Source organism: Astyanax mexicanus, chromosome 7, assembly GCF_023375975.1.
Source record: "Astyanax mexicanus isolate ESR-SI-001 chromosome 7, AstMex3_surface, whole genome shotgun sequence".
Lineage (NCBI taxonomy): Eukaryota > Metazoa > Chordata > Actinopteri > Characiformes > Acestrorhamphidae > Astyanax > Astyanax mexicanus.
The window spans coordinates 45,477,394-45,490,389 of record NC_064414.1 but is presented as its reverse complement, the minus strand read 5'-3'; the positions used below and the strand labels follow the sequence as shown (position 1 = coordinate 45,490,389).

General features: G+C 36.8%; 1 protein-coding gene across 5 annotated transcripts in view; it reads left to right on the top strand.

Annotated features, from left to right (window-relative positions):
- Positions 1–823: 823 nt before the first annotated feature.
- Positions 824–12,996, top strand: part of gstcd (glutathione S-transferase, C-terminal domain containing) — a 169,980-nt gene continuing 157,807 nt past the window's right edge. For 4 of the 5 annotated variants that reach the window (XM_049481333.1, XM_049481332.1, XM_049481331.1 and 1 more), the window contains exons 1-3: positions 824–899; positions 5,087–5,541; positions 8,188–8,709. In XM_049481333.1, the coding sequence (XP_049337290.1) occupies positions 5,125–5,541; positions 8,188–8,709 (939 nt within the window). In that variant the 5' untranslated portion in view covers positions 824–899; positions 5,087–5,124. The remainder of the gene's footprint in view (positions 900–5,086; positions 5,542–8,187; positions 8,710–12,996) is intronic. The other variant, XM_049481330.1, reaches the window with a different exon arrangement.

Below are 12,996 nucleotides of genomic sequence, written 5' to 3'. Positions count from 1 at the left end.
AGAATTGTCGATGATTAACTTGTTCCGGATGGACAGCCTAAGCTTTACCTCAGGTTAGTTTGGAGACAATATGAAAAATATTAGATGAAATTAGTATTATTAATTTCTGAATTTGCAGCAGGTGTCTTCAATCCCTTGACAATTAAACAGTGTGAAAATTGTGATTTCACGAATGTCAAAACTTTCTTAAAAATGAAAAAACATGCTATCCCATGATGATGTGTCTTGGACGTTTGTAAAAATATTTATATGTTTTATGAAAATGACTAAATGATTAATTGAAATATATGTTTTTTTTATTTAAATATACAGATATTTTACATTAAAGATCTCCACATTAAAGAAAAACTGTATAAAATGTACAAATGTTTTTAAAAAATTTAATATCATTAAAATTTACTTTATTTCAGTAATTCAGTTAAAAATGTGAAAAGCATATATTATATAGATGTATTACACACAGAGCAATCTATTTTAGGCTTTTATTTCATTTTGTTAGTGATTATGGCTTACAGCCAATGAAAACCCAAAAATCAGTGTCTCAGAAAATTTGAATATTGTGCATGCTTCCTGCTTCTTCATCTCCCTGCCGGTCGTTAAAATATTATATAAGACTAAATGGTACTTTTGACAGTGTGTAAAAATAGATCACTCTGTGTGTAATACTATTCATACCTTTATAATTTATGAATTTCACATTTTGAAATGAATTATTGAAATAAAGTAATTTTTTAATGATATTCTCATTTTTTGAGATGCACTATTAGGCGCCTAAACTCTACTGCGCTTTACAGTAGGACCGTTTCTTATAGCCGGTGTAGCAGGTCGGTGTGTTATTGTGTGACACACAGGGAGCACACGTGTGTTTGAGCGCTGGAGGAGTTACTGCAGCAGAGTGAGTGAGTACAGCAGCTCATACACACCTAATACAGCTCACACACACCGCCAAAGAGCTTCAAACTACCCCCGGACTCCTGTAATCCTCACCCCAGACTGAGCTCAGCTTCTCCAGCAGGCTGTACAGAGTCTCAGCAGCTCAGACTGACTGTAACATTAACGTTAACTAACGATAACTAGCAAACTAACGTTACTGCTATTGGGATTCTTACACATTGTGTTCAGAAGGAAAGTACCTGTAACGTTACAGCTTAAGAGGGAGATGTGTGTTTAATAGGGTTCTCTGGTGTTTTGGAAAAAAATCTGCAAAACCCGGAAATGTATGGACTGTTTTTTCCACTTTTGGAAACTCCTGGAAAATAAGAAAATGGCTAAATACACACCCAGCTGGCACACAATCGACCTTCAGTGTTAAAATGTGGTTAAATAGGTTGAAGTTAAATGTATGTTGTTGTTGAAACAACATTTAAATAACATTTATTGTCAAATGATTGTGCAAACATTGATATTTTAACGTTGAATCAACAAAACATCCTCAACCCTCTTCCTATTTCATCACCATACAATTTATAAAAACGGTTGCATGGAGGAATGAAAAAGTGGTTTTCTTCCGTTTGCACTAACGTTCATTTTAATTTGGCACCAATTCGTCACCATACCTGGGTGTTCATGTTCTAGCCTATTTGTTTACAGTTTTTGAGATCAGATTTGTAGTGGTGGGTAACATCCTTTATATTCAGCTTTACTAAAGTGATGTAAGTTACGTTTATTGTGAACACTCTGTTGACCATTGATTTTTTTTGAAGTGAGCTACGGTTTATTAAAGGTTGAACGTAACTGTTACAACGTTGAAACAGTGTTGCCATATCAACGTTGATTCACTTTTCTAAATCAACACCAAATCCAACCTTGATTCAACCATAACATCAACCTTGATTCAACGTTAAAATGCCAGCTGGGTGCCTAGCTATGAAGCTCGAGAGGGAGATGTTTGTTTGACAGAGTTCTAGTAAAAACAAATAATCTGCAAAGCCTGGAAAATTATAGACAGATTTCCACTTATGAAAACTCCTGGAGAATGGCACACAACCAAATTTCAACGTTGAAATGTGGTTGAAGTGAGGTTGAACCTTGAAACAACGTTGACAACATTTAATGTTAAATGGTTATGCAATCGCTGAAGTTTTAAAGTTGAATTAACAATGCCCTCAATTTTCTGCCTTTTAAAATTGCATTTTCCATTTGCAGTAATTGCTTTTTGCACCAATTCTTTACCATACCCTGGGGTATGTTCACCCAGCTGACATTTCAACGTTTAATCAATATTGATTTGTGTTTTTGAGATAAGATGTTGAATCAGATTGGTAGTGGAGGGTAACATTCTTTATACTTTACTGCAGTGATGTAATTTAATGTAGTTTATTGTGAACACTCTGTTTACCGTAGGATTTTCTACTTTTAGCTAATTGTAGTAGAAAAGCTTTTGGTTTGTAGTCGAACAGTTCCTACTTCTCAGAGTTGTTTATTTAGAGAGAGAGAGAGAGAGAGAGAGAGAAAGAGAGAGAGAGTAAAAAATAATTGGTAGCTTTTCATCATGACGCAGACGTATTCTTCAATATTATTTGCTGCATTATATTATTTTATGCTATATTATTTATTTTGCCACATTATGATTATACAGTTATATTATTATACTCTATTCCTGAAATGAATGAATTATTTTAGTTTTCCTATATCACCAAGTATATCGTTATCACAAAAATACCCTGAAATATCGTGATATTATTTTAGAGCCATATCGCCCACCCTAACAGTTAGTAGTTAAGTATAGTAGACAGATAAAGGGCCTTATTTTATGTATTTCCATAATTGTATTTTCTTCAGTATATAAGTAAGTTTTAAACTGTTAAACATTCCGTAAAAATGTAAGAACTGTGATAAAAAAAAGTTCTGTTAAATATATATTTTTTTAAAGAATGATCATTATTCTTTTGAAAGATCAACACTGTTCTTTTTATTTAATTTTTTAATCATATTAATATTCTCACTTATTCCTGTTTCCAGTTTTGAATATTTTAATATTATTTATTTATAATATCAGCCTGTGTCTTGTCTTTTTTTTTTTTTTTTTTAGCTTTGATTTAAAGTTAAACAGAATTGTTAACAACTCAGCATGCCCTCTCATCATGTTTTACTGCTATGTAGTGTGTTTAACTGTTCTACTGTTTCATTTAGGAAGGTTTAAACTATAACAGAATAGTTGACTTTAACTTGAACATGGTGTATCTCAGTCTTTGCTCTTGAGTGTAAGTAAGATTTGTGCTAAAAGAGAACACAGCACGATAAACGCTCCACACCCCTAACCACAAAGCTGACATTTAGTTTAGTGAATAACTAACAAGAAAAGTTAACTATAGTGTACGATTGGGGTTAATGAGTAGTGTGAGTTTTAGACCTCTATGGGTGTGTCTCAAACTGCACTTTAGTGTTCTTGCCTTCTGTTGGGCATTAAGTCTTACATACTACTAGATACTTCAATAAACATGGTTATCTTACCTTTTATTATGAAAAAAAAGATAAAAAGACGTGCATGTATAGATAGTGCTCTTATTGGGATTTCTTATTAACTCATATTAAATGTAAATTAAGTTGTAGCAGTCCACTCAAGACATTTTATTTTCTTAACCTTCTTGAATTAAAGCTGAAAGTTTACACTTCAGTCACATCTTGATTTGTCTTGTTTTAAATTGATTGTAGTGAAGTGTATTGAAGTGCTGTATAGAGCCAAGTTAACAGATTGTCACTGTACAGATTGTTAATGTACACTGTACATTTGGATTCTACAGTTACAGGTACATTTACAAATATACAAAGATAGAAAAATGGTAGTGTAAAGGGTATGTGTTATGTTTATCAATTCAGTTGTCTTACTACTTAAGGTTACATTTAAAAATAGAAAATTGAGGGTAAAACCCGTTTATTATTTAATTCTTACTATTTGTTGTAGTATAGAAGAATTTTTTTTTATCTGTTTCTAGTTTTTTATTTCTGCACCTCACAATTAGAATTTCAGGAAAAATAAAAAAATAAATAAAAATAAAAAAAGTTGTGTTATACAATTAGATTTTTGTTACAAAATGCAAAAAAATAATAATAATAATAATAATAATAATTGAGAGAAAATACTTTTTTCAATTCTGGCACACAAAGATTGAAACTAAAAACAGATCAATTTCTTGGGAAAATAAATAAATAATAACGTTTTATAACATATTTTCTATCTTCAAATTTAGAGACATTACACTGACAGTTGACGTACAAGCTTTGTACATAAACCACTCATACTTAAATAAGTTAATCCATAAATAACATATAATTTAATTGATATATTTAAATGCAATAGCAATCCGTTTTTTCGTTGGTGCATCTGATGGAATCTGATTTGAATAGTAGTTGTTACATGTGTTGTAAAAGTGTTTCTACATTGAGTGTCTGTTTTTGAGCAGTGTAATGAGATTTCTTTTGTTCTTTTATTTAAAGGCCTGGAAAACAATAAAATACTGATTTATGTCCATTAGACAACTTTTATATTTTAGTGATGCTTCTTGAGGGGCTTGTTATAAAAGTAAGCTTACTGCTTCACACATGGGAATGAGATTAACAGTTGCACCAAAATTATTTTTAAATCAAAATAAATCAAAACCAAAGTAGAACAAAATTAAACCTTTTTTGCCATTAATTTACCAAATTGAATAGCCTTAATATGTGTCTTGCTTTTTAAAAAGAAGCCAATACAAAAGCAGTTACCAAGAAAAAGATCACATCAACTCGTATACTATATTTTGCTTTCTGTACAAAAATCTTCATTCAAAATGCTGTCTTGGAGACAGTCCTGATACGAATTAAAATAATTTGGTCATAGTTCTGTATGAATAATTTGTTTTTGTTTTTTTCCCCCACTTATTCGGCTGAACATTCAGACAGTTTTTGAATGTATAATTTTGGTTGCCAAATATTCAGTGCGTCCTATACAGTTACCAATTGTCAAGTTTGCAATTGCCAGTTTTCATCCAGTATTAAAGAAACACCACTAGAGACATTGTGGTTTATAACAGACACATGTATAATATATGTCTGCATTATAAAAAGCGTAGCAACTCAACGATTTTTATTGTTCTTGTTCTTTTAGGCTGAAATTTAATCTGTGGCTCACTGATCCTGATCACAATGAAGCATCCAGACTCCGAAACACACCAAGCGAGCATCTTTCTTGAAGTGTCTCGAGTTGATGGAGCTGACAGTCTTCCCCTGCACTCGTCCATCACCCTCTTTCTGCTGTCCTACTCAGAGTGCTCATCCTTCCATGTTCATCTGGTCTCAGATCATCCTGACAGCTCACAGGCCTTATCACACTCAGTCCCGAAGAGCCTGGCCGTGTCTGTGGTGAAGAGAGAAGACCTGCCAACCCTGGTCCGAGCTTGCCGCCTCCCCGCCGTGCTGGACGCTGGTGGGAGCTTCTGCAGGGCAGGCCTGGCGGTGGTGCTGAGACACATCATCCAGAGGACCTGTCAGCTGGAGCCCGGCCGCACAGACGTAGCTTCACTGCTGGGCTTCAAGAACACCTGCTTGAAGGCTTGTGCTGAGGTGAGGATTGAGAGTCCTGCAGAGTTTAAAGTATGTAAGGTCAGAAAACTCTCTCATTCTCTCATATCATTCTCTAGGCCATATCTGATATGAGAGATTTAATAGAGGTTATTAAAGCTACTTGCAACTCTGGGGGGGAAAAAATAAGAGACTACTTAAAAATTACGAGTTTCTTTGATTTTTACCAAATTGAAAACCTCTAGAATATAATCAAGAGGAAGATGGATGATCATAAGCCATCAAACCAAGCTGAACTGCTTGAATTTTAGCACCAGGAGTGGTGTAAAGTTATCCAAAAGCAGTAAGACTGGTGGAGGAAAACATGCCAAGATGCATGAACACTGTGATTAAAAACCAGGGTTATTCCACCAAATATTGAATTCTGAACTCTTAAAACTTTATGAATATGAACTTGTTTTCTTTGCATTATTTGAGGTCTGTTTTGTTTTTCGGCATTTTTCCTTATTTTTTTTGCAAATAAATGCTCTAAATGTGCTCACCTGTGAAACACACTGGAGGTAATGTCATGGCTGGGCTTGTATGGCTTCTTATGGGATGATCTCATTAATCTTCACTGATGAGGTTTCACATGATGGCAGCAGTATAATGAACTCAGAAGTTTACAGGAGCATTTTTTTCTGTCAATGTAAAGAAAGATCCTTCATCTTGCAGTAAGATAATGACCCAAAAACACACTGCAAAACTGTTAAGGAAGTAATCAGATGCATGTAGTGGATGTTTTAGGTTTTAGACTGTCCTAGTCAATCTCTAAAGAGGAGACTGGAGAGAAGATTTTAGTGATCTTAGTGGGTCACAGGCATAATTTGAGTTATTGCAAGCACAGCGTTTGCACCTAAATATTACCATGCATTCACAATAATCTATTTAAGGTTGATCTGTTCCAATATTTTTGCTTAAAGAATAATAGGTGAATTGAGACAAAAGGTGCTGTCTTCTGAGCTGTGCATCAGATCCAGATAGAAATACCAGGAAATAAAAGCTGAAATGCCTGAAATGTTCTGATATACAGTAGAAATACAGTAGAGAAGAAGGGCTTGGTGTATATTTTACTTGACATACAGTACTGTGCAAAAGTTTTAGGCACCTGTGGAAATTTCATTGAAGAAAAAACTTCTTATCTGTGAAGTAAGTGTTTATTAGCTCAGTAAAACACCAGCATTATAATAAATACAAACAGCAATTTTACAAAAAGCAGAGCTTTTACAGACATGTTTTCCTTAAAACATCTCCTAATCTCTCCTCCTCATCTGAGCTTAATAGAGTTATTTCTAGTTCTCGTCATATTAATCAACACCTGGTTTGGTAAATTGGTAAATTTGGTATAAACACATGCTGGCTGAGGACCATCCAGGAGAAATCTAGAGTTTCTACACTTTGTTCTTCAGCTTGGCTCACAGGATATAACATTAACTTAGTAAAAATGAGAATTCCTTGTTACGTTTCACTGTATTTATGTTTATTTGCATCTGTTCAAATCATATGTGGTGCATTTTTCAGGTAAGAACACTCATATTGCTGACATAAATGGATTATGCCAAGCTCAGACTACACAACATTTTTGTCCCACAGTTATTTTCCTCGGGGGACTGGCAACACTACACGTTAGTCACTAACCAATCATTGTCCGCGTCCTCGCGTGAGTTCCTAGGTCATCGCGGGGGAGAAGCATAGAATCGGACAATCACGGCTACAGAAGCGGTTTGCGTGATGGAAGCGCTTTTGTGCTCCAAAAACAAAAAAAAAAAAGAGGGAAAACGACTGTGGGCTCATTTTTTTGGGCGACCCAAATGGACATTACATGCTTTGTGTACTCCAGAGAGAACTTGAGGTATAGTAAAGATGTAGCTACTTAGGTTTCAGTGAATGTAAACAGAATATCTCATGGTTGAAGTAGATTATTAGATGATTATTAGATTATTTTTCTGTTTTTGTGCACTGTGCCGCTTTCTTTTCCCGCGTTAACATCTGTGCGCCACAGAGCGCTCTGTCTTCCTATTGGTCAGCATCAGGGAGCATGTCGTGGAGCATGTCAAACTAGGCGATAAAATACAAAAAATTCTTATATGCTAGTCTTCACTCATGTCAAATTACTGCTCTTTGACTGTGTCACACTATACGGACCTTTGTCGCTCGCGACACTGAAATTCGGATCCGACGCAGGCAATGTGTCGGCACCTGACAAAATCGGATCAAAATCGGACTAAAATCGTGTAATCTGATCCGGGCATTAGTGTCATTTGCTTTGGTGACTAAAACTTTTGCACAGTACTGTACATCAAAATGTTTCCTTTAATGCTATAGACTACTAAATAAATGTATAATTTTGACTGCTGCTTCTGTGGATCTGCCGTCGACTACTTGGTATCTTTAGAATGCCATTTCTTGTCTTCTTTTTTTTTCTTCTTTTTTCCTCTCTGTAGTCACCCTGCAAAATGTCAGACATCTTTTATAGCTGACATTTTCTACCAATTACCTGCACAGCTGCTTTGCCTTGTCATATAACTTCATAAAAGTTCTTCTTCTTTCTGAAGTGTTCCCATTACTTTTTGTAGCCCACTGATATATATATTTAATATATACGGCACTTCTGCTGACTATAACAGTTCATTATTCTCTGTCTCTCAGGTGAGCCAGTGGACCCGGCTGTGTGAGCTGGGCATCCCCTCTGCTGTGGAGGAGCATTTACGCAGCCCCACGGAGGAGCACCTCCAGCTGCCTGCTGCCGTCCTGCACCTGGAGCAGCGGCTGGGGGAGCCCGTCAGAGTCCACAACGATGACAAGATCCGCCGGCAGAAGCTCCAGCAGCAGCAGAAGAAGAACAAGCGTTCTTCTCAAGCTGTGTCCCAGCAGGAAGGTCCCAGCACGGATCAGGCTGAGGAAACCCTCCCCTCCTCTCCCTCTGGTGGAGCTCTGAAGGAGGGTCCCAGCATGGAGGCCCGTTCAGCTGAGCCTCAGCGTGGAGTAGAGCTGAGTGCTGCTCTCGCCAAACTCAGCGTAGATGCAGTTACAGCGTCGTCCACCAGGGAGAGCTCTGACATAAGGAAAGTGAAGACCACGGAGCTGCCGGAGCTGGAGCATGTCTTTGCGGAGGGGCTTTACTTCACCCTCACCGACGTGGTTCTGCTGCCCTGCATCCATCAATACCTGGTGAAAAAAAAAAATCTTTATTTTTACCGTTGAGCTGTTTGCACTGTCACACATGGATTGCAATTTATGGGAAAGGGTTAGAACTGCAACTTTCTCAAAAGGTATGATGTCAAATGTTGGTTAAATCAAAAGTATTCAAATCCCCCATGTCTCTCGGGCGAATCGCAGGTGCTATCTCGAGCAAATAAATGATGCAGTCAGGCTGAAGTTCAGCTCGGAGCTGCTTTCAGATCAGCTCAGGCGAGAAGAGCTCTCTGCCCACCGAGCTTAAAGAGCTGCCTGCTTCTCCAGGGTGGTCCCGCTGCCTGGTCATGTGTGTCATGTTGGATGCGTTGCCTTGTGCAGCCTGGTAGCAGAGGTACAATTAGAGGAGGCTAAGCTCTGAACAAACACATGGGGTCTGATTCATGCTGCTGCAGCACAGACAGACAGGGCTGTTTGTGTGCAGCAGTCTAGAGAATTTGTGTAGTTTTGCTGTCGGTTGCTTGGTAGTATTTACCAAAACCAACAAAACTAGCGAACAATTTGGTCTCATTCTATTCAAATTTTATGTCAAATACATAGTAATACACTAGGGGTGTGATGAGACACTAATATCACGAGACGAGACAAGACACAATACTGGGTTCACGAGAACGAGACGAGACGAGATTTAAAAATACAATTTTAAAGAAAACGTCAAAAATGAAAAATGGCTTGAAAACTAGAGTTTTATTTGACAATCATATAACGCACAATCAACAGACTGGTTTCTCTCTCACATTGATTCTATAAGAAATAGAAATAAGAATAAAAAATAAAAATAAAACTTTTGTCTTATATAGTGCAAACAATAAGTGCAAACCACAACCAGTCATATTAAGCCTATGGTTTGTGTTTTTTTATCCTAAATCTCTTGTAATTTAACTATGCATAATCATAACCAGTCAAATTAATACTTGAAGTGCAAACAGAGAAAGAACATTTTTTTTAAATACAGTACAGAGCTAAGGGATTAGTACAACTGCCTATGAAACAGTCACGTGTAGGATTTACCTACAGTATTTATATATGGTTTGTGTCTTGTTGGTCACTCTGTTCCCGTTAAATGCAGCCAGATATACAACTTAAAAGTAGCAGAAGAATCTTCTATGCAAATGCCCGAATTTTCCTCTTCTGCTGAGAGCTGCTCTCACAGCTCAGCCACCACACTCACTGCTATCACTACTGGGTTGCCAGATCCCTCTTAAAAAGTCCACACTTAACTGTTTTTTGGCCCCGCGAGACAGGTTTAAGCCTGACGAGAAATATCATCGGTTTTAATCTCGCACCCCTATAATACACAAAAATATGAAAATGCTTGAAATGACAGTCTGCTCACACAATATTACTAAATTGAATTGGTAACACTTTAGAATAAGATTACCTTTTAAAAAAGGGCTTATTATTTTTTTTAAAGGAGTTTATGAATGGTTATTAATTAGGTTGCAAAAACCCATTAATAAGCAGCTAATATATAACATAAATAGAAATGGCAACAGTGAGCTGAAGATTAGCAGTAGTCAAAAATAGTCTTACCTCAGATCTTTCTAGATACTGATTTTACTTTGTTTTCCATGAATCAGCATTAAACCTGACATATTAATATATTTTAACTATTTACCATAAATTAAATGACTAAGTTGCCACTGTTGCTTCTTTAATTGTTGTGTTTTAACTGCTTATCAATGTTTTTAAGGCATTTACAACCTAATCCATAATAAGTAATTATCTAACTTACAAACCATTTATAAATTCTTTATTTTAAAGTGGTACCATTTGAATTTTTAAACTTTTAAACTACACAATTTTAAAGTGAAAAAATTTTAATGTGCAAAATGTAAAGTAAAAAAAAATACTAAGATTTACAATGTAAAACCTGCCATCAACAAAACATATAAACAAAGGTAATCTAAGCAGAAAATAAAAATGTAGAATTAATTATTAAATATTATTATATTAATTAAAGTATAATTTATAAATAGCAAAACGTGCTTAAAAAAAACTGTGGGTCTGTGTATACAAAGTTTTAGAAATGTACATAGAAAATATGTCCATAGAAAGAATTGTTATAATCTGTATGTATGTCCATTTGTTCATGCGTCCATGACTCCATAACAGAGACATAAGAGACATAAGTGAGCTATAGCGCTATACCTACATTCTCCCCACATACAGTTCAGCTTGTGGAAAAAAAAGTCACACATTGGCGCAATTCTATTTCACGTTTTTTATAACTCCCCTTTGTTTTTGAGTGTCACCCTTCCCCTTAGAACTGAGTTACTGATTTTTTTTTGCACCGTAAGGCGCACTTAGAATCCTTAAATTTTTTTTTTTTTAAATCATCAGTTTGCTTTATAATCCTGTGCGCCTTTTGTATTAATTTTTCCAGTCAGGTATTAATGAGCAGTAAATCCACTCCACTGAAGTACAGCGTTATAAAGAAGTTTCAGTTTAGTTCTCCAACACAGTCTCTAGAGCAGTATTAGTTTCAGCTGCTAACCTTGCCAGAGGTGAGTATATCGGACTGTAATCTGCTCGTTTTCCATGTTAAAACAAGCTACATGGGACAAACCGCTAGCAAACAACGCCCTGGCCTACTGGAACACTCAGGGTTTCTTAGTGTAGTGCTGTCGGGTGGCATTAACTACGGTTAGCAGCTAATGCTGCTGCACCCAGCCTTAGTGGAAATCTGGAAATCTGAGCTTACTGTATATAAACGGAAGCGCTTTACTCAAACGTTGAGATTTTATGAGAGTTTAAGGTGTCAAACTATATACTGGTACTATATGTGCACACCCCTTTAAATGAATGTATTTAGAGCACGGTTTAAACAAAGGTTTATGTGTTTATTCAAACGTAGAGATGATCCAGGGCTGGGCAGGATGCTGTATTAACATTTCTAGGCATGATTGGTAATGCATATTCATGCAGGGTGTCTGTAATGTTCATGCATCTTCTTTAAAAAGAAGTTTACTTTGTAAACTGGCTGCATCTGCTTGTCTCAGAAGGCATATGTTGTGTTAAATAGCTATAAAAATGAACAAGAGCCTATTTTTTCCTGTTCTTTTGTCAATTCGATTGAACTATGAGTATAAATATGTAAATGAGGTTTTTGGATGAATTTTGGAGTTTGCTGCCTGGAATCAGTGCCGACTGAGGGAAGTAGTTTCAGTGCATCTGTTAAAGGAAGTACTGGAGCGTATACTGTGCTGTGGGATGGGTGTTTTTGGACGGGCAGCAGGTGCTGTCAGTGTTAATACGGCTGTGTTGTGGTGCGTGCCTTCAGTCCCAGAGAGCTGCAGTCAACTCTGCAGAAAACTACAGCCATAAAAACCTGTTTCTTCTACAGAAGCACGCCCACTCTGCTACACTAGACCCACCCGTTACACACATACCACCCTGTGATGTGAAGTGAGTGACCTGACAGCTGCATGCACTGGTCATTTACCCACAATACTGTGCTTTTCAATGTGGAACTGCACAGCGTGCTTTATATTACTTATTAAAAATGGGCTGTATGATTACCTGGTTGGTGTTTAGACTGGGCTGTAAAGCAGTAATGTTGCTGTATGATGATCTGGTTGGTGTTAAGACTGGGCTGAAAAGCAGTATTGTTGCTGTATGATGATCTGGTTAGTGTTTAGACTGATCTGTATGATAATTTGGTTGGTGTTTAGACTGGGCTGTAAAGCAGTAATGTTGCTGTATGATGATCTGGTTGGTGTTTAGACTGATCTGTATGATAATTTGGTTGGTATTTAGACTGGGCTGTAGAGCAGTAATGCAGACGTATGATGCCCTGGTTAGTGTTTAGACTGGGCTGTATGATGACCTGGTTGGTGTTTAGACTGATCTGTATGATAATTTGGTTGGTGTTTAGACTGGGCTGTAGAGCAGTAATGCGGACGTATGATGCCCTGGTTAGTGTTTAGATTGGGCTGTATGATGACCTGGTTGGTGTTTAGACTGGGCTGTAGAGCAGTAATGTTGCTGTATGATGACCTGGTTGGTGTTTAGATTGGGCTGTAAAGCAGTAATGTTGCTGTATGAAGATCTGGTTGGTGTTTAGACTGGTCTGTATGATAATCTGGTTGGTGTTTAGGCTGGGCTGTAGAGCAGTAATGTTGCTGTATGATGATCTGGTTGGTGTTTAGACTGGGCTGTAGAGCAGTAATGTTGCTGTATGATGACCTGATTAGTGTTTAGACTGGTCTGTATGATAATCTGGTTGGTATTTAGACTAGGCTGTAGAGCAGTAATGCGGAT